The sequence below is a fragment of the Paramormyrops kingsleyae genome, chromosome 4 (genome assembly GCF_048594095.1).
Source record: "Paramormyrops kingsleyae isolate MSU_618 chromosome 4, PKINGS_0.4, whole genome shotgun sequence".
In the NCBI taxonomy this organism is placed as follows: domain Eukaryota; kingdom Metazoa; phylum Chordata; class Actinopteri; order Osteoglossiformes; family Mormyridae; genus Paramormyrops; species Paramormyrops kingsleyae.
This window is the reverse complement of record NC_132800.1, coordinates 44,918,482-44,943,085: the sequence shown is the minus strand read 5'-3', so window position 1 is coordinate 44,943,085 and position 24,604 is coordinate 44,918,482. Positions and strand designations below refer to the sequence as shown.

Below are 24,604 nucleotides of genomic sequence, written 5' to 3'. Positions count from 1 at the left end.
GAGGGGTCCCGTGAATCGTGTGCAGGGTGCACCACCTCACGGGCTTTGCAGCTGGCAGGGCTGTGTTGGCATTTTTTTGGTTTCTTTTGGAGCCGGCGACTAATCAGTAATAAGCAAGAACTAAAATGGAAACTCACAAGAGTTGACAGAACTAACTACACTAATGACACTCTGAATTATTCCCCATTTCTGCATGTGCCTCTTTGTTGCTGCCAAGCTGATACCATCAGTATCTTGGTTCTGGTCTTGCACTCACATCCCAGTGATGCGCGCTGCTTTGGTCACACCTCCTGCCGGCCTGTGAGTTTGCGTCTAGCTCTGAGGTCACGCGAGCTGGGGACGTGTGACTGGGTACAGGGTCTGCAGCGGATGTAACAGCCGTCGCCGCTGCTGGCAGTCCCCACCCAAGCGCCTTAGCTTAAAGAGCACAGCGGTCCAAGCGACCAGCTACAGATCTGACAGCCCACCGTGCCCCGCAGGTCACCGAGAACCAGAACCACCATGCCGACCCCATGCACCTGGCGGCCCCCACTTGTCACCATCCTGGTCATCGTCGCCTGTATGGCACCCATGATAACCGGCTGTAAGTACCCAGCATCCCTTGGGGCTCAACCGCTCAGCCTCACACATGATTTGGGCCGTAAGTCACCAGCCACTGATTCTGGCATCAATTAACTGAATGTGCTCACATTTTGAACATTCAAGGTGCATTTTTTGATAACAAATGCAGCATGAATCCCAGTGTATCAGCAAAAACTGCTACGGTAGAAGTGTGTGTGGTTACCAGGGTAGCTTCAGGAGTAATAGACTGCGACGGGAACGAGGTTATGATGGGAAGTCGCTCGAATATATATGTTTATATATCGTCACTATCTGATGAAAACCGCCTGTCACCTTCTTGACGATAGATTATTCTATAGATGGAGCACGCACATTCTTCTCTGTCTATTGATACCGCTTGACATCTAATTGACCAATGAAAGGATGCTTTATGAATTCATCTGTTGAGCTAGTATTTATGTTTGTACTAATTAACATTTATATTCATGATAGTTATTTGGTTGTATGGATTAATTTATACCACTGATTTTAACATATTAATGTTGACAGCTAGACAGCTAGCTGATTAATTGTGAATATAAAGCCAGATTACTTTGTATCTTGATGACAGTAATATATGTGCCTCACTGACAACAATCCAAGTAAGTCCAATTCAACATTAAACCATTCACTCATAGCTTTGTAAAGCTTGGTTTCTATTTTTGGTTCAAATTGTGTCCCATTGCATTGTTTTACATTTATTTTGTAAAGCAGTTTCTGAGAAATTCATTTTATTTCACACAAATTACAAATTATGGAATTTTGGACAGAAATAATGTGAGCGCTTAGGACTCAGGATCCGGTATGCAGTTCAAAAGACACACTCTCGGACACTGGGGCCGTGCCCTTCTAGAGGCGGCAGGGAGGAAGGGGCTGTTTCTTTGGGAGTCTCACTCCTCCTTATCCTCCTCGTCATATGGGACACGATTGCACACATTAAATTAGTGAGCCCCACTAAACCGAAAACCAGAGGAAGTCCCCCAGACCGCAGAGAACACTCTCATATCCTGATGCACCTCGACGGTCACTGTAACTGCACGTGCCGTGCCGGCTGCAGGGTGCAGATCCTCAGATAGGCGCGTCTGCCGTTGTAAATGGATGGGGGCCATCGTAATTGCAGCAGGAGCCTCAGTCTGCGATGGTGTTGATAATGAGACCAGACTGCATGGGCATCACCTGCTTGTTATGCTGCATACGGGGGAGGGGGCAGGAGCAAGCTTACTGTCAGACTCCAGGGGGTGCGAGTGAGCAGATCTCCTTTCCACGACACTGTGAGGACTCTTGCATCTTTCTTATGCTGCTGTTCACCAGATCCCATCTCACCAAAGAGGTTTCAGATCATACAGCTTCTCCCCCCTTAAGTCAAAAACTCAGCATGCATCCAAATGATTGCACTAATACCCCTCAGACCTGGGGTGCACCTTGCTTTGACTGCTGTTTAGCTGGAGGGGGGGTTGTTCTGCACTTATAAACTTGCTGAAGACTTAATTCACAAGTCAAACATTTTGTAATCATATATTTCTGAAAACACAGCCCCCCCACCTGTTTGACAAGTGACTGATGCAACAGCCATAAGATTTCATAAAACCTCTACCACAATCTAACAACATCTAAGCTCCAGAAACATCCAAACGCACGAAACTGCTACCTCGTGTGTGCGTGAGTGGTTATACTTTACCTTTTCTTTTATAAGAATCCGTGACTGCAATGAAAAAACTAAAAATGCAAAAACTGTTTTTGCTTGGTTACTTATGGTTATGGTTAGGACTGGGTTGGGGTTAAGTTTGTCATACTTAGTGTTTTTCCCATAGAAATGAATAAGCGGCCCCCATAATGATATGTTTACCCGACGTGTGTGTGTGTGTGTGTTTGTGCGTGTGTGTGCATATGTGTGTGTGTGTGCGCATAAATGTGTCTGTGTGTGCATGTGTGTGTGCGCATGCGTGTGTCTATATATGTATGTGTGTGTGTGCATGTGCGTGTGCATGTGTGTATGTGCGTGCGTGTGTGCATGTGTGTGTACGTGCATGCGTGTGCATATGTGTGTGTGTGTGTGTGTGCATGTGAGTTTGCACGTGTATGTGTGTGTGCATGTGTGTGTTTACACATGCAGCCTTCTCAGCGCTGTGCTACATGGCCAAAATAGTCACTATTGCTGAGAGTGAAATTATATAATCATTCTATAAGCAAGCATGCAATGGAACACACATTTGTGTGAACTCCAAAGGGTGGTGCCAAGTTTGATGAGCCCTTTGTTTCTACTAGGCATAGCGGGAGCTAAAAGGAGTTCACCTGTTTGGTAATTCTGGGGGAAAACCTGTTCTAAGCATCGTGGTTTGGGCTAGGAGACAGTTGTAGCGCCATCTAGAGGTCAGGGGGAGAATGGCCTGAGTGGTGTCAGTGATGGAAGAATGCTGGGGTTATGTCGCCTATGTTTTCTGTGCTGGTGCTCAGTCGCTGTATGAATCATATATCGCATCATATCTCTGGTGAGATGCTCAGTCGCTGTAATCACAAAGACGCCATCTTGTAGCTCAGGCTGCGGTTAGTTTGTCTGCGGGGGGCACACCTCGTATTTCCTGTGGCATCACACAGTGCATTTAAAAGCCCCGCGCTGAGGCTGCACTGCAGTGTGCACTTAGTCTCCCTCCAAGGTCGACCAACAAGCCCCGGAGCAGCCCAAACCAAAAGATGTCTCGCCTGATGTGTCAGATCGCAGTTCTGCTGATGCTGGCTGTCAGCGTCACCAAGCAGGACGACTGTGAGTGAGCCGGCCGTCAAATGAGGGCAAGTTCATCTTTAGGGAGGCACTATTTTACTGTGATATCGACTTTATGCAGCTTGTATAAATGCAGGCATGAGGATCTGCAGGCTGGCTCTATGTGTGTCAGAGATATTTTACTATCAAACACTAACGATCTTTAATAATTAGGAGTATTTCATTTCCCAATAGTGACTGAGATTATTTCATGTTCAGCAACAAGTGTGAACTATTCTGCATAAAATTATAAGACATCATAATATGAAATGAGATGAGATGAGATAACATAAGATATCTTTATTGTCACTGTACAAACACAATGAGATGACATTTGGATCCTTCTATAGAAGCCTCAGTAATATACAAGCTATACAAGCTAAAGAAAGTTTAAGGAATAAATATAAATATAGGAATACATGTAAATATAAATTTAATTATAAATCTAAATTATAATGCCAATATTTAATTACACAGTTATTATGGTACTCCATATATATGCAGTTGGAGGATGGTTGGATGGTTATTACTGTACTTTCCTGTGCTGTTAGTATGTGTTCAAGCGACAGATCAGTCCCTCCATGGATTGTCCAATCGCTTATCCGGTACAGGGTTGCCTGGGTAACAGATTAGTCTGGAATTTAAAAGGACAGTGAGAAGTGTAATGGCTGGAATGTGAAAATATGGCAGTGTATTATTCTGATTAATTCTGTTTATAATGTTATTTAAAGTGAGCAATGGATAGTAGTGTCGTGGGGCCAGATCTGTATCCGTACAGAGCAGAGGTAGGTACTCCTGGTAGGATAGAGAACCTGTTGGATACCGGCACTGCAGGACCAGGGCTGCCTACCCGTGGTACAGATGTGCTGAGATGCCTTCAGAGAGGCAGGATGGACTTCCTCCCAGTCTGAAACCTCCTCCAATTCCCGACACCATCCCTCTCACCCCCTTTTCCGTCAGATCGCCGCCCAAGCAAAGTGTCCACCACCTGCTGCAAGATGGTGAGCAGCGCTCCAATCCTCTTCGATATCTATGGCTACGAGCGCCAGAATGCCCTGGGTCCCTGCGTGGAAGCCATCGTGTGAGTGTCCCATCACCCCCGCCATGTTGGAGACACCTTCTGCATCACCGTCCTGTGTAAAGTGTCAATGAAACCATGAGGCCAAGCAAGAAGCCATGAGTGTGGCATTCCATGACCCCGCCACCCTGCAGGCTCTGCTGGGCTTGTGTCTGACTCCCTAGATGGCCGTCAAGACCATTATTTTTACAGAAAAGATAAAAAAGATGGAGCATCTGGCAGATCCTTGTCTTCTCTTGTAGGTTTGACACAGTAAAGGGCAAGGTCTGTTCCAACCCGAAAGCTCGCTGGGTGATAAAGAAAATGAAAGGTAACCAACCGATCAATGGGCTATTTAATCAGCCTGCTCATCCAACAGTCAGTCCTACTGATACAGCCCAACAGGAGAAAGCGATGTCACCTGCTGCCGTGGAGATAAGCTCTTAATGGGCACCTCAGACTCGGTTACTGATTGTGGGTCCCATGAGAGCATGTCATTTTCAGCCCCAGTACCCTGTCACTCAGGGACTCTTAAAATCATCCTGAATCCCCTACTTTACAGCGTCATTGTCAGGCACCAGGAGGTTGTGCGCTCAGTCCCTCTCAGAATATGCGAGTAAATTATTATTTTTTATTGAGGTTAATTTAATTTAAATATTTAAACAGACACTGATCCCTTGTGGTTCTGAAACGTGCCGGGTTTGCCACATTCTGTTGGAAGTCACATCCTGCGTTTGTTTCCATCTTCAGAGATGTCCCAGTGATCACGAAAGATGCCAGGACAAGAAGCTAAGAGCCACCGCTTTTCACGTACCAGAGCTGCCCTGCGTCGCCGCTTCTCAGCTAACAGCCAGAATATGAAGACATTTTTTGATGGATACGTTTGCTTTTTAAATCATATTATTATAACACCATTATTAAAGTAAGGCTACATTTGAAATAAATAAAAATGATTACGCTTGTTACTGATTTCATCATACAGAATTAAAGCTGCTTTTAAATAAATAATAATGATTATCCTCTCTTTGTCCTTATACCCAACTGGATTTTTGCTGTACCTGCAGCAGATGACTTCCTGTGCCCACCAGCAGGAGAAATAGTATTTAAGGGCTCTTGTTACCTAAAATGTGTGGATTAACACTACAGGGGGGGTCCTGTTGTAAAAATGGGCAAGATATAGTACTTGTTTGCTGTTTTACATTTAAACCGTTAAATGCATTTGAGCGGAAACCTTTTTTAAGCATAAATAGCATGCAAAGCCACACAGAAGCATCCCCTTACAAAGCAACACCTTCGTGGATTCCTGCAGAAATTTGAGGTGAGAGACTGGCACGTTAATATGTACACCACAATGGGGATTCACCCACCTCTGCTATGGAGCGTGTTCAGCAGCATCACCACCAGAGGGCAGCAGTTATTGACAGACTTTACCCAATGATGTGTCTGATACTAACTTAACTGCTGTAGAACAGCAGTATGTTTTCCAGTTTTCAATCATGTCTGTTTGGACAAACGTGTAGATCCTAGCCAGCCAATTCAGCGCCATAGCTACCAGGCAGCTGGTGTGTCCAGGGCCTCACACTGCGTTCTGTCCCCAAACACAGCTTCAGGAGCTTTGGGTCTGCAGTTTGCTGACACTGCGTGCCAAATTCAACGCCCCCGGACCATGTTTTTTTTGCTGAGTTCACACCTCCCGTTACCACGCGGCAGGGAGTCTGCGCTATTTTTCCGGCCGGAGTGTGAAATGAAACCTGCTGCTTTAATCACTGCACTGGAGGCACAACAAACTGATACACAACAAAAGATACTGTGAGCCATTGCTTAAAACCGTGTTTTTCAACCTTTTTGCACCACGACCCAATTTTCATGTCAGCTCAGTCGAGGCCCTATGAAGTATAGGTTTAAATGAATGCTATGATCAAGGGCGCAGTGCACTCTGCAATTTACACCAATTAATGCCTATCGCGAATGGCAGAGCATTTTAAATTAAGCATCTACGGTTTGGCTTTTTGGACTGGTTGAATATTCACTAGTTTTGCGCTAAGCAATTGCAGACCCAAGACCCGTTTATATTGGTTAATTCTAGGATTTAGGCTGGGAAATCTGATCGTGAATCAGTGTAGTTGCTCGTTTTAAAATGCTTACATTTCCAACCTTTCAGAACATCTCGCGACCGAAATTTGGGTCGCGACGCACAGGTTGAGAATCGTTGGCTTAGAAGATCGTTACCCAGAAACGCGACAGTGCTGGATTCATGGCTTTTAAAAGGTGGGAGCCTCACCTTGGCCTTTATGTTTCATAAAAGCCGACACTCGGGTTTGGGTGTAGGAGACGTTATGTTGGGTTTACGGATATCTTATACGGTTTAATGCTTCAGCGCAGAAGGAAAACCACTAAGAGTAATCATACCGTCTTCAGATATGACGAGTGCTTTTGAAATACGTTAAGATGAAAGACATGGACAAGATGGTGTTTTATAATTTTTTTTCTGGGGGAGGCATTGGTTATGCACTTAAGTAACTTTTATGCAACCTCTACTCAGTTTCAGTGTGCCGCTTTACACGCCTACGTGATATTTTCAATAGTGCGCAAAAGACAAACCGTGCGCAAAAAATAGACGGATAAGAAAGCGTGGTAAACGGCAGCTTCCGCGATGATGGGGCCGCTCGCCGTTGCTTTAAAACGGCTGTTTGTTTTTCTTTTTAGAGAAGCGACACAACTGCAGGTACAGTGCGACTTCGCAGACTGACTTCCAGAATCCGACGTCGCCTTTAGAGCCCCTTCACGCGCTGCCAGATGGTCCGCTACGCTACCATCGTGGTGCTGATCGCACTTGCTGCCTGCAGCTTTGCGCAGCGAGAGAAAAGTGAGTGCAGCACTTTTTGCAATTAAATTACATTAATGCCCTTGCGGGATACTCATTAGATTGAGATTGTATATGATACAGTTCTAGGGGTGAGACATTTAAGTGTCTGGGGAATGATACACGTATACTGGATACTATGACATCAACGAGAGGGAATATACGTGTTCAATTAACTTTGCGGTTTATTTTGCATCTTTATGCAAATTACATTGATGGGTATTATTCTATCTGGAGTCAATGAGGAGTTTATGATCCGCTACCATTACAATCAAAATAAAAGTCGCTCTTCCTCCGTTTGATGTACGCATATGTGGCATATGTGTGTTATACATTTAACCTCCTGAGACCCAAGGAGAAAAAGTGTCCTTCAATTTTAGGTTATTTGTCTTTGGAGGAAATGACATCTTACAATTTAGATTTTTTCAAATTAATTTTTATTTTTAATCTCACAGCATGTCCTCTTTAGTGTACAACAGGAATAAATACGTTTCCTTACATCAGTGAAAAGATGCAAAAACAAAATGCCCACTACAATGGACATAAATGAATGGGTGTGGTCTCAGGAGGTTAATGTAAATAGAATGGAAACGACATTATCATGTGGAAAAATGCAAGGGAAAATGCTTGCTTGTTTTTGTAAATAACTGTGCTCGTTTTAAATATTGACATGAATACAAATATATTACTGGAATGTTTCCTCTGGAAAGGAATTGCCGTAAGAATTTTGTTTTCAGGTCGCCGTCTGTCCGGCTGTTGCACAGCGGTGTCCAGCGCCCGCATTCCCTATACAATCACTGGCTACCGGCACCAGAAGGCCATGGGTCTCTGCGTGGAGGCCATCGTGTGAGTCATCGACATTAATCACAACAGGAGTCATATCCAGTGTCAGATGTCATAGCGAAACATCTGTAAAAAGGAAACTGAAACTAGTCAGTGATGCACAGCGAAACTGATAGTTCAACACCGATGATGATGTAAAATGAAAAAAGTAGATATTAGGGAAAGCGTAACGGACTCATACACATTCCTTTGTGTACTGCTGTCGTTCTTTGTTATTTACGAATAACAATTAAAAATTGTTATTGGGGGACCGGGGGGCGCAATTTACTTGAAAAACGTACAAAACGTACGACAATCATACCGATATATTTTCAAAACGAGAAAAAATGGAACGACACAATACCATTCATATCGATTTACATTTATTATGCGTTTAAATTAGGTAATCATTAACGATTCTTAATAGAAACTAATGGTATCCCTTTCTGATTGTAAACAATGCGAGAGCTTCCAGTACAGTCCGGCTGCAGCCGTCCTTCAGGTTCACGCATGCGCGGAACAATTCGCCATTCTCCAGCCTTGCCACTTTTAGGATGCCGCATGCGCAAACGACAATTAAATAAAAGAATAAAATGATCACGTAACCATATTGCTTCAGTAGTATTTCAGTACTTATGTAAATGTATTTCATGTATCCAGAATGAATGATGTTTTGTAGTGTTATACTTTACGTTTTGTATTTATAGTGATCTACAAATATATAGGCAATTGTACATAACTGCTGATATCAATAAGTATGCAGTTTGTGTTTTTGTTGTGTGAATTTTTATACCAAAACAGCAAACGTTTAAACAGAAAAAAAACTTGAGGTATTACACGTTTAGTTTAGAATAGATTGACAATCCTGAAACATAGATTCTGCACAAATATATGCGTTGGAAATTTTTAAAAAAAAAAGTTAAATCAGGGGCGTAGTTAAACATGAATGGATAGGGGAGCTGAGTCTTTACTGGGGGGAGGAGGACTGATGGTAAACTATTCATGACTTGAGGGAATAAACACACATTTATGGGGGGGGGGGTCTAAAATAGGCCTAAGGACACCACTGCGTTAAACATATAAACTACACTTGGTTAAACCAACAAAATACATATTTCTTTGTTCTTTACACGTATGTCAACTCAAGCGGAAAGGGCCTGTATGTGGTGGACCTGAGTGTGGCGGGTCTGAGAGCGGTGGGTCTGACAGCAGCGGGTCTGAGAGTTGCAGGACTGAGTGTGGTGGGTCTGAGAGTTGCAGGGCTGAGTGCGGTGGGTCTGACAGCGGCGGGTCTGAGAGTTGCAGGACTGAGTGCGGCGGGTCTGAGAGCGGCGGGTCTGAGAGTTGCAGGACTGAGTGCGGCGGGTCTGAGAGTTGCAGGACTGAGTGTGGCGGGTCTGAGAGCGGCGGGTCTGAGAGCGGCGGGTCTGAGAGTTGCAGGACTGAGTGTGGCGGGTCTGAGAGCGGCGGGTCTGAGAGCGGCGGGTCTGAGAGTTGCAGGACTGAGTGTGGCGGGTCTGAGAGCGGCGGGTCTGAGAGTTGCGGGTCTGAGAGTCTATGGTCGTATATTATTGAGAGCTTTGGTTGTGAAATTGCACAGAATCCCAAAATTCACAGCTAGTATCACACCATTCAGGTAGCGGTGTCTCACAGGGAAGGTGGTGGAGGGGAAAGTGATCATTGTTACATGGTTCATTTCATTTTAATTTAAAATATTGTAATTTATAGTATATGTTTTATTTTGTTGAAGGCTAATACCTTAAAGTGAGGGTCTGTTCAGTTATTAAGCGCACATTTAATGGTTATCAGTTTTATGATTTTACAGATAGGTCTTTGATTTAATTCTTTTTGTTCATAAACATTCAGAGCAGTGTCATTACCTGAGGAAAAAATAGCGTTGGATAATATATTTGTATTAATAAACATTAGCAATTGTTGTTATTACTGCAGTACACATACAAGAGAAACAATATCTTAACCTGTGTAGGGGGGCCCAAACATGTTTTCGGACATGAGGGTCCTTGGATATGAAAAGGTTGAGAACTCCCTGCTGACTGTCTTCAAATGTCAGTTCAGCATAGATTGTTTTGACTATAATTAGAAAAACATTGAAAATCAATTGGGGGTCTTATGTTTTGGTGTTGAGCATCCAGTGAAGGTTCCCTACTTGCTGCATTGTATTCCTGTCTTCTCCCCCTTTGTGAGCCTCTGTGCCTGTGATAAGAAGGTTGCTGGTTCAAGCCCCAGCCTCAGCATAACAGTCACATGACTGTGAGCCCTTAACCCCCAGCTCCAGGGGTGTAGCATGTTGGCTGACCCTGTGCCGTGACCCCTGCCCCTGACCCCCCAAGCCATGGAGCGCAAGCTGGGGTAGGCTAAGAGAAGCATTCCAAGCTACTCATACTTGTGCATGTGGCAAATAAAGCATTTTATGTTTACCACCACATTTTAGGAGGTGCCACATTGATAATAGTTGATCAGATGACAGATTCCTTCAGTCAAACACTTTTGCCATATTAAGTGCAATAATAAATTAACAGTGCAATTTTTACATATATTTTTATATGTATCTTCCATAAAATTGGTGGTGACATGGTCCAGTGGTACAATGGAGCCATACACTGTCTGTCCCTTATAGGTTACAGCACTGCTTCCTCCAAAACAGAGTGTACAGGGTTTCCTAACTTCCTCTGATCTTCTGCTTTAGGTTTCAGACAAATAAGGGAAGATTTTGCTCCAACCCAAAAGCTCTCTGGGTTGCCAAGAAAATCAAAGGTAACGTCCCCCAGTCGATCCAGCTGTACTAGTCAATGCCACAGGGCACCACAGCTATCATTTTACAGCTTCTCAACCTATTTTTGATTTAAAACTGGACAGTGTGTTTATCTGGAATGCGGTGAAATTTGCTGTTAATTTTACATATGACATTAGACATAATGTGAGTTATATGCAGAATTCATACCAGTAATATATTATTATTATTATTATTATTACTATTATTGTTACTATTACAGTGGTACCTCAGAACCCGAATTTAATCCGTTCAGAACTCCGAATCGAATCCTAAAAAGTTTGAGTTCTGATCGAATTTTCCCCATAAGAAATAACGGAAAACCAATTAATTGGTTCCCGGCCCCAAAAAATTACACCTAAATATGTTTTTTTAGCATTTAAACACAAAATGTACTGGATAAAACAAGAAGAGCATATACTGTACTAAACATATCTAAGCACATTTATCAAAACAGTAATTTGTAAAGTAAGAAAATAAATGTATCCAAACAATGTGTCCTGCCCCGATCGTCCGCTCCTTCCGTGTCCTCCCTCATTAACCCCATGTGGAATCCCCGTGTGATCAGCTGTTTCTGGTTGTTGTCATTAGTCCTCTGTATTTTGTCTGCGTTTCAGTTTGTTTCCCCAGTCCGGTCATTGTATTGTCCGTCTGCGTTTTGCCTGCCTTACCTGTAATTAAACCCCATATTCCCTGATACCCTGACGTCTGCGCCTTTGTCTCTGTTCCGTCCCTGCTCGGCACAACAATATTATTATAATTAAACGAATTAATGGTTTATTTTTAATATTAAAATAATGAATAAGAAATCTTTATTTTTAAAATGCATTTTATTATATAATAATAATTACTGTTACTGTCTATCATTGTCTAAATGTATTTTTACTGTCTAAATATATGTATTCAGTTAGTGTAAACATGCACGGTGCTATCACAGATAATGCGAGGCTGAGACTGAAGCTTTACCCTTTGTTTCCGCTGAGAGACGAGCCGCGTGACTCATTTCCCCGTGGGTGCAAGTTATCTTAGGTCGGCGTTCATGGTTTGACTTCTGAGATTCAGATCGAGCTCTAGGTAATTTTTTTTCGAACTGGTTGGTTCGACTTTTAAGAAATTAGAGTTATAATGAGTTCGAGAACTGAGGTACCACTGTATTATTAAAGGATGTTTTTCTACATCCATCCAGCCATGTGATTTTGAGATAGAAATTAAATAAACTTATATTCAATATAATATGTGAAGATGATGTCATTTTGTCTCCTTTTTCAGATTTCTAAGGGTTACCGGTTGAACAAGGGCCCAAACAATCAAATGAACTCATGGAAAATGACCCATAAAAGTGGCTGTTTTGTTGAAATTGTAGAAGGAATGTTTTAGAAAACCTTTTCATTTGATTCACAGTAACCTTGTACAACTCAGCTGATTCTCTGTTGTGGATTTTATACGCGTGACATGAGTATTAATATCTGCCTGCATTATCTACTGAAACCGTAATCATCAGCTTACTTATCCAGAAGCTTAGCATCTTATAGACAGCTTGCATTTGTTTAATTAGATTCTACTCAACTTAGAGCTGGGTTGCCAACTGTTGCACATCTGGCGTGACAGTCACACTTTCAGATTATCACGCCCACGCAAGAAATCTATATTATTCCATTATAAACCTAATTTTATCTACATCAAAAGTGTTTGAGTAGTTTGCAAACCCCAGACAGTATTTACAAGACAATAGAACTATTACACACATGCAAATGTGTGCACAGATTGAAAATCTCACGCCAGCCAGTTGACAAGCGATGACAACCCTGCTTACAGATCCGTATTGACATAATTTGAACTTATTAGCACAATACAAACCATATTAAGCAACTAATAAAAATGCCCCTTGCACTGTCAGTATAGTGAATGCACCAAGCATACTTTTCACCTCCTTCGTCCACAGCAGTTAATTAATAATAAACTTTCAAACTGCTTCAAACGTGTGTTTTTTAACAAAGTGACGTAAACATATATGCGAGGACTAAGGGATCACATGATTCACAAAAAACATCACTTATGGTTACAGACAAATAGATATTAAAGGGAACTAAGAATGAATTACAGGAAGCCACTGCATGTGTGTATTTACCTACAGCTAGGGGTTGCCACCCACCCAGGCTTTTCCATGCTGGATTTTGGTCGCCTGTCCTGGAAAAAACACCTTTATTCCGGGACACGGAATGTGCCAATCAGTTTCCCAATTAAACAGACCTAAGCAAACCTTTGCAATGGTGTCGCTTTGTACAGACATTTTGGTTAGTGACTGGGTGTCCAGGATTTTATGGAGCTGGCAAACCCTAGCTAAGGTACAGCTGGGAGACCCTTGAGGGTGCAGCCCCATTGACAAGTAATTATACCCTCAAAGGTACAAACTGGTATTTTTTTTCTGACAGTGTATCCCAGATATAGGGGATATCTGACAATGTAAAAATTGAATCTTATGTTGCTTAAATATATTTTGCAGGAGCTATGCTAGTTTATCGCATCAGGTATCAGGGGTCTTAATAGGGCTTTTCCTCTTTATTTAAAGTGTATGTGTATAGATACACATAAAAAAACTTAAGATCTGTACACCTGCGGCAGAGACGTGAGTCTCCCCCATCCCCATGTCGCTATGGCAGACAGCTGTGAAACTCGCCTCATGCAGCCTTGCTGTGTTTTTCGCTTGTCAGTATTTGTTGGCGACGCCTGTCTGCTTTGCTCTGAGGGATTTCATCTGTTTATTCTGCACCCTGACAACAATGTCGGCAATAACCCTACAAAACTACAGGTGGACAACCAAACTGGCTCCCCAATGACTTGGCTTGTAATCATACTTTTTATTTGTTGTTGCCTTTCAAATGTAACCTGTGTCCTTTGTAAATGCTGTGTGAGCCTGCAGCTGTTGCCTGGAGCTGATGTGAGATTTAGTTTTGTGACCTTGGAGGTCAGAAGCAGTTTATGAAAAGAAAAATGTTTATAACTGGAAAGGAATATGCAAAATTTAAATCAAAATACAAAATTAATTGACTAGCATAAAAGTCCTTCACCTCTAATAAGTTTTCTGAAGCGTGGCGATTTACCGTCATCTTGGGACTAAAATATTTAAAATATCTGTTTTTATTACCTCTATACTGCTAAAGGTTTAAATAATTTTGTCACCATAAAATTCTGTTTTCTATTGGATTTAATCTACAATTATTATAACAAAAACTAAACGTGTGTACTTTCTAAACATTCACGCATCTGGCATGGGAAACTTCTTAAAAATTTCGAAGGTAGCAAGAATCGTTAAACTTAATGGTACCAAAATGCAGCCTAACGACAAACTTATACAATAATGTCAATGCGTTAAAGTCTGTAGACAGGCTAATTTTGAATAGGGTTGTAACAAGAAGTCACGGTTGGTGCCACCTAGTGGTCACTCAAACCCTTGCCCTTACGCCATGTGTTGATTTAACATATAATACCACGGAACATTCCGTAATGTTACAGCTGAGTACGTATTTCTCAAGATCAGGTTTCCATTAATTTTAGCGGCTTTGCTGGGTTTCGTAAAAATGTCTTCTCTTTCGTATTCTCTGAAACGTGTTTAACACCTGATCATCGCAGCATTTCCTGTATTCTGAAGCATTGTATACCTATCGAGACGTGCTATCGAGCCTTTCTGCGCATGTGCAGTTCCACCGTTTTGGGATTAGGGTTAGGTTTTAGGGGTTAGGGTTAGGGTTAAGGTAAGAGTTTTAGGGGTTTTTGGGGGGTTAGGGTTAGGGTAAGAGTTAGGGTTAGGGCTATCGATTAGCACTACGGTAGGATGTTTTGATAAAGTAGGACGTTTTGTCAGAATACCGGTTAATGTTTTTTTTGCGTCGTTTTCATTTGTTTACACAAGGCAAGGGTCCCGCAGGACACACTCTCGCACACTATATGGGAAATTCAGAAAGGTACCTGCGTGTCAAAATAGTTTGTGCTAAATGTTTGTCGCTCAGACAAACCTCCTAGATTTCAATAAGATACCTGTGATTGAGTATCTCTGATAGCGAGGCCTTCGTTTCCCCATGAATCCATCCATCCTCTAACCACCTATCCTGATCGCGGGGGTCTGCCAGATATTCCAAACTGCAATGATGATCGAGCTGTAGCGTCGACATTAGTGCACTGGTGGGCACACTAACATGTTCGATAAAATGGACTATTCCAACTGCGAGGCTTCACGCTACGCAGCTGTCTGCACACCCTGTGGTTTTCCACATTACTTTACGGCCGAATGTTTCCGTTTGTGCACTTCTCGTTAAATAACTGCTGCTCCCCTATGTATATACATTCATAATTTCATGTGGTTATGGTTAAAAATTATGTAACAAAACAGATTTGCATAATTAATAGCGACCCAAATAATTCAGAAATTAGAAACAAATGCATGTGGAAATTTATTCATAAATGAAATAATACAGTGAAAAAATAAACAGGAACAAATACATAAATATTTCAGCACTTAGCTGGACTAAAACCATGCAGATTCCTCTCCTAGCCTTCAAACCTGCGAATCACTTCATCAAAATCAATGCCTTGTGCCAACTAACCTTCAATTGATAGGCTAACACCGTAGTCTCTTTTTAATTATTTTTTGTCTTTTCCTTTATTTACAACTTCATTCTCAAATACTGTCAAATATTGTCAAATACTGATATAGGTACAATAATACTAATTACCGTAATTTTGTATCTAAAAAAACACCAGACATTTTGATAAAAACTGCGAAACGACTGCAGCAACCAATAGCACATGCTTGCATACGAAATCCCGTGAATCGTAGCGCAAGTATCACTGGGTAATAATGACCGGAGCGCGTTAAAAGGATCCACAAGTAAGTACGTACAGATATTTAACCTTTATACGAATTACTGGATGTTCAAAGTGAAGATGGTGTTCGCAGAAATTACGCACAATCATCGGTTTCTTACACATGTTTATTTTGGTGTAACCCCCCCAATGTCACTCGATGCGATCTGCTCCCCCCGTACTGACACCAGTGGCACGTCGCTAGCCGGTAAAAGCACCCTGAACATGCGACACCCCTCCATGGGCGTAAATCCCGGGGGGGGACGGAGGGGACATGTCTCCCCCTATCCGAGGGTTGTCCCCCCCAAAAAAAAGTATATAAAAAAAAAATCTATTGTGAAAAATATATGTATGTATACCTAAAATAATTCTGTAAGTAGAAAAAAAAACAAACGCAAAAAATGCATTTAGAAACAGTTGAGTTCCCCCTCCCCTTCCTCACAGTGGTTTGGCCAACTGCCTGCTTTCCCAGTTCATCTAACCTAATCTACACACACGAATCAGGCTGAATTAATGTTAAACTGCAGTAAGTAGGGTATTTTATTCACTTTAAATAAAGCGATTCTCTTTAATATAGTTGATGCAGACTCATTTATAAATTAGTTGCGGCAAAAATGCTGATTACCGATGTAATTTTCCATGAATCTGCCATATTAGCGATTAAAATATTACTTATCTAGTTAACGTTAGCTTGTTTACAATAGCTTGTTGCATAGTGCACTTCAACTAACACGCCAAAGCCGTTTGCCATGCATTGTTTTATTTGTGACGACTTGGCATAATGTTAACTTAATATTAACGGCCACAATTAGCATATTGTTTAGCTGTGCATTTACTAAATGAGCACTGTGCTACGTCCGAACTGACCCCACTGTATTTTTTTTGTATAATCAATTTGTATTATGCATTTAAACAGTCGTTTAAATTTTATTGTATGTTGATGGCTTGACTGTAAACAACATAACAAACAATGCAATAAATAGCTTTGAAGAAAAATATGCTTTGTCATTGGACATGAGAAAAACATTGAAAATAACCATAATGACGCAGTCTCCATGCTACAATAATAATGATAGAAGCAAAGTTTTTCATTGTGGGGACATATCTTTATAAGTACATTTTGACTGTATTATTTGTGTCCCCTTCAAAAATTGCTCATGAGAAATTTTATATTTATTGTCCCCCCCTACTGTTAAATGAAATTTACGCCCATGCACCCCTCGCCCCCATTTGCGGAGGGAGGGACTGGACCTTGTGTCAGCCAGGTGGGTGTGTGTAACGTGCTGTACCACTGCACTCTCCCTAACCTCACCTGACCTATTTATATATTATGTTTATATATTTTTCCATTTTCCCCCCTGATTTTTATCTTATTTATAATTACTATGCAGGAAGCCCCTCTCAATTTTGCACAATTTCTCCACCAGGAGCAATAATCACTATTCTCACTGTTTGTGAGAAGCAAACTGTTTTTTCGAATATGTAAGATGACAATAAATATATTCTATTCTAAAACTGTAAAGAGACAAAGCAGGCAGAAGCTAGGCCACCTTTGCTTTTATTAATGCATGATGTTTGAGGTGAAGAAAGCTCTCTAGATGGGGGGAAGGTCTGTGTGGTGGAGGGAGCAGTGAGGCTGGAGGATGAATTGGCCCATGGCTCGCAGGCCATTGGAGCAGCTTGTCACCAGGCAGTCCAGGCAGCCAGGCATTGTGATGGTGATCATCCCCAGAGAGATAAGGCCCAGGGCCACAGCAGCCACTGCTTGCAATGGCCACCTCCAGCAGGGCACCTCCTGCCTGATACAGGGCGGAGGGGAGGGAGGGGCCGGTACAAGCTTGAAAACGATGTTCACGCCACACGTGTGCTGCCCCCCCCAGAAAAAATGAGCTTACCTCTTCAAAAGGGGCTCAGGGGGAGCAGTTTTCTCTGGGGTCTCCCTCTCCCGCTCCTCGGAGTCAGTCTCTTCCTGGGGATCGGATGGCGTTTCATGAAACGCTTCAGGTAAAGGTGTCTGTCAAGAATACAAACCAATATTCCCTAAATGACTTGTGCAAGGTGGCTTTTGGATTGGACAAGCTGTGTCCTATGGGGTGATACCCGGGTGTCCTTCCTGCACCACAGACAGGGTGCGCTCACACACACAGACACACGAACAAACCTGGGGCAACTGCAGCCTCAGCTCATGGCTCAGGCAGACACAGGGTGCGGTGGGAGGAGAGAATGTGCCATTGAAGGGCTGAAAGGCACCACTGCTAGAGCTGCTGTGAGACAGAAACCATGGGGATGTCCGTTAGTGTTTCCCAGCATTCCGAAAGTGTGAATCCACTGACCTGCTGTGTCTGTACTGCACTTTGCAAAGTGCCTCTCATCTGTAAGCCTTACATATGTGACCATGATCTTAACTCCCGCATCTGAATTAATGTCCGGCCTGCATGTGCACTAATGATTCTGGTTAAAAATACTCCGTAGGATCCACCGGCATCTCGTACATCACAGCCTCCTCCTGATGCTGCTCAAGCTCCCTGATCTTCTCTTTGAGATCCTCCAGAAAAAAATGAAGCGAACAGAGATCACGACCCACCTCAAGACGGCTTTCATCTTCTGCCAGCTGGAGTATGAGTGCTGTGCTCAGTACCTGTGCTATTATGGAGTATTCATCCAGCGAACTCTCCAGCTCCTCAATCATAAAATCTTTCTGGATAAAACACACCAGAAATAGTGTTACTGCACGCTTCCTATAATAAAAATGCTCATCATTTATATGCGTATGAAGGTCAGGTACACTGCCAGCACTGCAGTTTAAAAGCATAAGTGATCTGCACATGATTCATAAACAAACCTTCTGAATGAGCTCCTCTTTGACGAGAAGAGCCAGTCTCATCTCATCCATCTGGTCCTGGAAAAGCAACGCGGCATTAGAGGCATCAACTGGGAAAAAGGACTCTGAATCACGCCGTCCAGATGTCCCAAAGCCAAGCCGTCTACCTGCAGCAATTGCAGGTCACCTCGGAGACTGGCGATCCGCTCCTTGTCCATCTCTGTCTGCGGAAGCATGCAGGCCATCTGCAGCGTGTAACGTCACGTCACTCCGGTTTAGTCGAGGTTAGAATAAGCCACGACAGGAGGGTGCCATTTCAAAGTAGACGCCCATACCTTGGCAGTGACAGATTCAATGTGCTCTTTCAGAGATACGTTTTCCTTCTCCTGCCATGAAGTGACAGAAACAGTGAATGATGGAGATATGAGGACTGCTACAGAAGAGCTGCCCCACAGTTCAGATCTGCATTCAGAACCAAGCCCCCTACGGTTGCCCCAGGAGCTTCCCACCACCTACCAGCCGTCTGATAGTCATCTGCAGGGTGGAGTTAGCTACTCCTTGCTCAGCCAGGTGGGCCCGCGCCTCCTCCAGCTCCTCTGTTAGCTCCTCCGCCTCTGTGACAGACCACTCCATGCTGAGTGATAGAAATCAACTGTCACATGACCTACACAGCAAATGTGCCAGTGTTAAATTAACACTGCATGGTGTCTATATGTGACCACACCATTCAGTGTTACCTTTAACACTTTTCAGTGTGCAGTGAGTGTTGTTTTTAAAGTGTTCATATTTATTAACTCTTATAGTGTTCAATTTACAACATAGAGTGTTGTCAAAGAGTCTCCACCTCCCCATATCTGCCCCATTTTAATATGCGAACAAGACATCATGAGGATCTGAAGAGCCATCCCAGATTTACCCACCATCATGAGAAAGACTCTGACCAAACAGGACCTTACAGCTTTTTCTTGTTTTGCATTAAAGTTTTGCTGGCTGGGTTCTGACAAATCTTGAATATTAGAGAGCTGGGAGAATGTTGTTGTTGCTGCATCACAGCAAAAACTCTTGGAGATGTACAGGCCGTGTCTCCAGATTGGTGTATTTATATTAATGGTGTGGGAGTATGTTTGTCTGCAAGTCCTGCCTTTGGATGATTAACGTATGTGGAAAAGTGTCAGGACAGTTGTGCTACCCTTTTCCGTGCAGCTCCTGGTACCACCCACTCCCCTGTAGACCAATGGTGCTGGATGTATATTTGCATAGCATAACACAGTACTGTTTTTGACTTAATAGATTTTTTTTTTTATCCACCGTGATTGTGATGAATAAGGCAAGAGAACAAAAACCACCGAAATGGCTGTTGCGTTCCAGCTAAGGACCCGGTGGGGTGGTTTAGCCTCTATGGTTTGACGAGAGAAGGCATTGGCTGGGAGGAAAATACTATGGAAAACCACTCATTTTGTTTCTTTTATAAGTCTGCTCTTCCCAGGAAGATCATTTGGATCTTCTGTATCTTTACAATTAAGATTACTACAGGGATGCACATATATAAGAACTACTCTGCCCACATCAATTAACATACAAAAGGCAACTCAAAAACACAGATAATGAAATGTGGTAAAGACTAATATCAGTGCCATACCAGCCTCGATCGTGGTGGGTTTCTAAAAATTAAGCTTAATGAAAATCTTAATATTAAATGAGCAAAGTGATTTGATTTGTTCGATCACAAGTTGCGGTCTAAAACCAATGAGGCCACCATCCATTATATCTGCTTTAGCGGGAATACACTCCTTCAGCCCTTCTAAATAATTATGTGATGCAGTCTAACAGAATCTAGCTTCATAATCTATGCTTGGTGCCTTACATTTCAATCACTTTCACACCACAGAAGATTCTCAGCACAGTTTTTTGATTATTATGAGCTGAACTGAAATAAAACTTGCATAAAAAGAAAAAAGGCTATATTGGTCTAAGTCTTTCTTATTATGGTGGGTTAGTAAAACACAGCAGCTGAATGCCCAAATGAGTTCAAATGAGTGCACATTAAAATAGGGCAGATATGGGCCACCCATTTTGTACTTGTGTGCCACCCATATGGGCTTGCAATTTGGGAAGAGGTGGAGACACGTTGTCCTAACACTCTAGGTTGTAAATTGAACACTATAAGAGTTAATAAATATTAACACTGTAAAAACAACACTCACTGCACACTGAAAAGTGTTAAAGGTAACACTGAATGGTGTGGTCACATATAGACACCATGCAGTGTTAATTTAACACTGGCACATTTCCTGTGTAATAGGGCAGCTCCCCCAGTCACTGCACCAGGATAAGCCCCACCTCTTGACTTGACTACGCAGGAAGCCCATCTCTGAGCGCAAAGTTGTGATGTTGACCTCAGCAAGGTCCACAGACTTCTGAAGCTCCGCGTTCACCTCATTCAGCCAGGACCTGGAGTGAACCAGCTCCTCAGTCACAATGTCCTTCTCCATGCTTCATGGGAGAAAGAAAATGAGAAACTAATCAAAAGAAGCAACTGGTACAAGCAGAATACATATTACTGGAAATATAACTAAAAATGTAGCTAGTATTTGCATATGTAGTAAATTGAACTTCACAAATTGTGTATATATGATTTGTATTTATTTAATATTATCCTCTGGTTTTTAAAATTTATATAGCAATTAAAAACAACACAGTTTTTCTCACAATATAATTACATACAAATACAGTGCATGTTCTGGCAGAAGCACCGGTTTATTACGACATAATAGATGTCAGCGCATGCACACAAGATTTTGGCAGCACTCCGGGGTATCGGTGGATTGTTGTATTGCTGCCCGCTGTCACGCCCATGGGGGCGGGACGCACCACCACAGGGGATCACCGCTAATTGCCCCGGTTTATTTAAGCAGATCGCACGCAACAGACGTTGCGAAGTATTGTTGCCATATTTATGTGCCATACTGAGCGTTTCTCTGTCTATTGTCTCTCCTCTCATCCCTGCCTCCTGCGTCTCTCCTGCTTGTCCTACCCGCCTGCCCGATCTCGTCTGCCCTGCCTGCCTGCCCGCTCCCGTCTGCCCCGCCTGCCCGCCTGCTCCTGCGATCCCGACCCGTCTCCACTGCTCGTCCTCCCCTCTTGTTGTCCTGTCCTGCGCCTGCTTGTTGGGCTGATTCCCCCGGCTTATGACTCCCCGCTTCCGACCCGACCACGATATTGTCTTGTGTACTTGGCTTCTGTAATACCCGGTTATAGAAGTAAACAACCTGTCTCCTGCACTACGGGGTCTGCCTCTTGTCTGCTCTCTAGACGTCACACCCGCGCAGGTACAGTCGGCGCGAATTTACGGGGAAAGCGAAGCTTTTCTGTAGCATGGATTTTGAGTCCAGTGCCGTAATTATTTACGTTAAACGCCCCCCCCCCCCCCCCCGACTATCCCTGAGCTAGCGTCTGTATTAGCGAAGAAAATTGAGATTTACCTCAGAAAGTTGCTCCCTTTCCCACCATCGCTTTGTATTTAACACCCAAACGTAAAACAGATGTTATTACCGACCTTTATATATAAAATTTCGTCAGACACTTACACTGAAAATTAAAATGGTTCATAACTGTTGTTCTTCGTCTATTGCGCGATGTTCACTCTCTTCTCACATAGCAATTCTTAATAATTTTTCCATTCTTAGTGGATTTTTTGCCATAAAGATGGATATGAAGTTTACAGCAGTCATTCAGTTAGTTCAATGTAAGATGTGTGTTAAATTTTCGATCCATCACCGAAAAACAGGAGACTGTCCATCTTGCAGCAACTTACCCAGCATACCCCAGGCAGCGCCGCGCCACGAGGCGGTAGTCCTGTCAGTGGCAGGGCACGTGATTGCATAGCTGTCAGTCGCAGGGCACGTCCAGGTTGCATAGCTGCGTATCTTTGGCGTGTAGGAGGAAACGTGTGCTGGGCTGGGGCAGCATACAGACATAATCCTCCATATACACACATGGGCAGGATTCAACCCCCCGGCCTTGCTTCGTTTCCATTTAAGCTACCAAAGATCGTCTTGAGACGTATAAATATGATAACATAATGACAAAGGTGGTCACATTTATTGGAAAAATGACAAATTATTCATGAACAGGAAGGGAACTAGTGACTTAATAGGTCACAAGTCTAAATGGTAATTTATACATCGAAGATGGTATTGTCGCGTACATTCAACATTTAACCTAAACGCGACTTTAAAATTGGAGCGGTTAATAAAGCCTTATTTTTGGGGTTTAACCTACTCTATTATTTAGAGCGGATTGCATACGAGGCTACGCTCGTATAATTGTTTATTTGTACTGTGTAAAAAACCGACCTTTTAAAAAAGGAAAAAGTGAGCAAGGCGCAGAAACAATGCAGCATTCATGCAGATATACAAAGGGAAATGCTGTTTGTATGGTTGACGGCGGAATGTCTCATGATTTCAATTAGACTAATAAGTCGCATCAGCTCAGGAGGAGGTACGACCCAGCGCCTAGTCAGTCTGCACAGGCTTCCGACAAGATTGAAGCATCCGGTGGCCCAAACGAAGCTGTAAGCATCAGTCGGGATCCAAGCTGCACTGAGGTAAGAGTATCATCCACGCACTGCAGCACATCGTCAATGGTGTAGCAGGTCGCATCATATCTGAAAAACGTTTTTTGGGTTTCTGATTGTCATTTGGTAGGCGAATTAGTTCTATATGTAATGCTTAACAACTCAGCAACGCAGGCAGAGAACAGTTACTTGAGTCAATGTACACAGACCTAAGAACGTGTGTGGGGGACAAATAGGCCTATTACATTGTGGGGATCAAATGTAATAATAATAAAAAAAAAATGTTATTCTGACGTTGTGCTGACCATTTTTTCTGTCCTCACAAGGAAAAATTCTATTTTATAAAAATCAATGACTGCAATAAAAAACTAAAAATGGCAAAAGAGATATATTTTGTTTGGTTATGGTTGTCATTGTTGGGATTAGGGTTTTGCCCATAGAAATGAATTCACGGTCCCCACAAAGATGTTAGTACAGGTCTGTGTGTGTATGAATACATATACACACACACCTTAATGTTTCTCCTGTTTATAAGAATATATATTAGGAATGTGTTTGAAGATTATTACTATAAAACTTTAGTTGTAGATGCCAGTGTGACTTAATGCTAATGAGAACCAGGATTTGTTCAGTTCCGAAAACCCCTGGGATCATATATCCAGATGCACAGCAAAAAAAAGTCAAAAATGAGAGACAGGAGTCGAAGTTGTAGGTACGGTCCAGGATCAGTCAGCTAAAAGGTCTGTCTTTGGGATGCCAGGAAAGACAGGCACTCGGGCCAACATGGGAAAGCAGAGAAACGCATATGTACTGGCAGCAGGGTTAGGAAACATCACCGGGCAGGGGGCGGGAAAAGCCAACACACGGGACTCTGCAGAAACCCGGGGAGGTAGTAGACCCTTGGTAATGATGCATGAGTCAATTCCTCGCACTGAGCAGACTGCATAGGGTGGTTATATGACATTAGGTAATCACTGGAATGAGGTGCAGCTGTCAGTGCCCCTGGGAGTGAGACAAAACAAGGGAGCGAGGGTGAGGTTCAGATGGCAGATTTGAGTTGAGCCTTACATTTAAACATTACAAGACAACTTATCAAGTTATCAAACTTATCAACCTGAAGGCTGGGGTTGAAGTCTAGTTAAGAGTTTATGAATGTGCAAAAACAAAGAATGGTCAACTGATGTAAAATATGGTGCAAACACTAAGAGACTACAGCATACATAATAGGAACAAAGATCATGTGTCTGTTGACCCTAAGATAGTTTTTAAATACATTACACATTCACTGCATTTTTTTATAATCCAAAACTAGTCTTTCTGTACCTGCTTCTAGTAACCTGGCACCGCATTACGTGTGGTGAACCTCAGAGTAGCCATTTACAATACTGCTTTTCAAACCGTACAGTGGCCAAACAGAGAGCCACTTTCTGGGTGAACTGAGTTCCTGATGCTGAAC

General features: G+C 42.7%; 3 protein-coding genes across 9 annotated transcripts in view; 2 read left to right on the top strand and 1 right to left on the bottom strand.

Moving 5' to 3' along the window:
- The first annotated feature begins 399 nt into the window (after window positions 1-399).
- Window positions 400-5,432, top strand: LOC140588881 (C-C motif chemokine 8-like). Of its 2 annotated transcripts, none has more exons than XM_072711479.1 (4): window positions 400-583; window positions 4,319-4,439; window positions 4,679-4,746; window positions 5,166-5,432. In XM_072711479.1, the coding sequence occupies exons 1-4, from the start codon at window positions 502-504 to the stop codon at window positions 5,177-5,179; spliced, it is 285 nt and encodes a 94-aa protein (XP_072567580.1). In that variant the 5' UTR covers window positions 400-501; the 3' UTR covers window positions 5,180-5,432. The 2 variants fall into 2 exon arrangements, with proteins under 2 accessions (XP_072567580.1, XP_072567581.1); XM_072711480.1 differs by lacking the exon at window positions 400-583 and adding an exon at window positions 2,675-3,361.
- Window positions 5,433-17,293: 11,861 nt separating this feature from the next.
- On the bottom strand, window positions 17,294-23,050 carry LOC111838085 (uncharacterized). 4 transcript variants are annotated; one of them, XM_023800684.2, is made up of 11 exons: window positions 22,387-23,050; window positions 20,913-21,065; window positions 19,089-19,206; window positions 18,908-18,958; window positions 18,740-18,817; window positions 18,594-18,650; window positions 18,390-18,449; window positions 18,244-18,296; window positions 17,913-18,015; window positions 17,647-17,765; window positions 17,294-17,550 (listed from the first exon to the last, which is right to left on the bottom strand). In XM_023800684.2, the coding sequence occupies exons 2-11, from the start codon at window positions 21,062-21,064 to the stop codon at window positions 17,346-17,348; spliced, it is 996 nt and encodes a 331-aa protein (XP_023656452.2). In that variant the 5' UTR covers window position 21,065; window positions 22,387-23,050; the 3' UTR covers window positions 17,294-17,345. The 4 variants fall into 4 exon arrangements, with proteins under 4 accessions (XP_023656452.2, XP_023656451.2, XP_072567575.1 ...); XM_023800683.2 differs by lacking the exon at window positions 22,387-23,050 and adding an exon at window positions 22,160-22,380; XM_072711474.1 differs by lacking the exon at window positions 22,387-23,050 and adding an exon at window positions 21,842-21,984.
- The window catches only part of LOC111838088 (apolipoprotein D-like), a 5,603-nt gene continuing 3,637 nt past the window's right edge, over window positions 22,639-24,604 (top strand). For 2 of the 3 annotated variants that reach the window (XM_072711478.1, XM_023800688.2), the window contains exons 1-2: window positions 22,639-22,662; window positions 23,044-23,178. In XM_072711478.1, the coding sequence (XP_072567579.1) occupies window positions 22,654-22,662; window positions 23,044-23,178 (144 nt within the window). In that variant the 5' untranslated portion in view covers window positions 22,639-22,653. Of the gene's footprint in view, window positions 22,663-22,726; window positions 22,745-23,043; window positions 23,179-24,604 lie in introns of those variants that run through there. The other variant, XM_023800689.2, reaches the window with a different exon arrangement.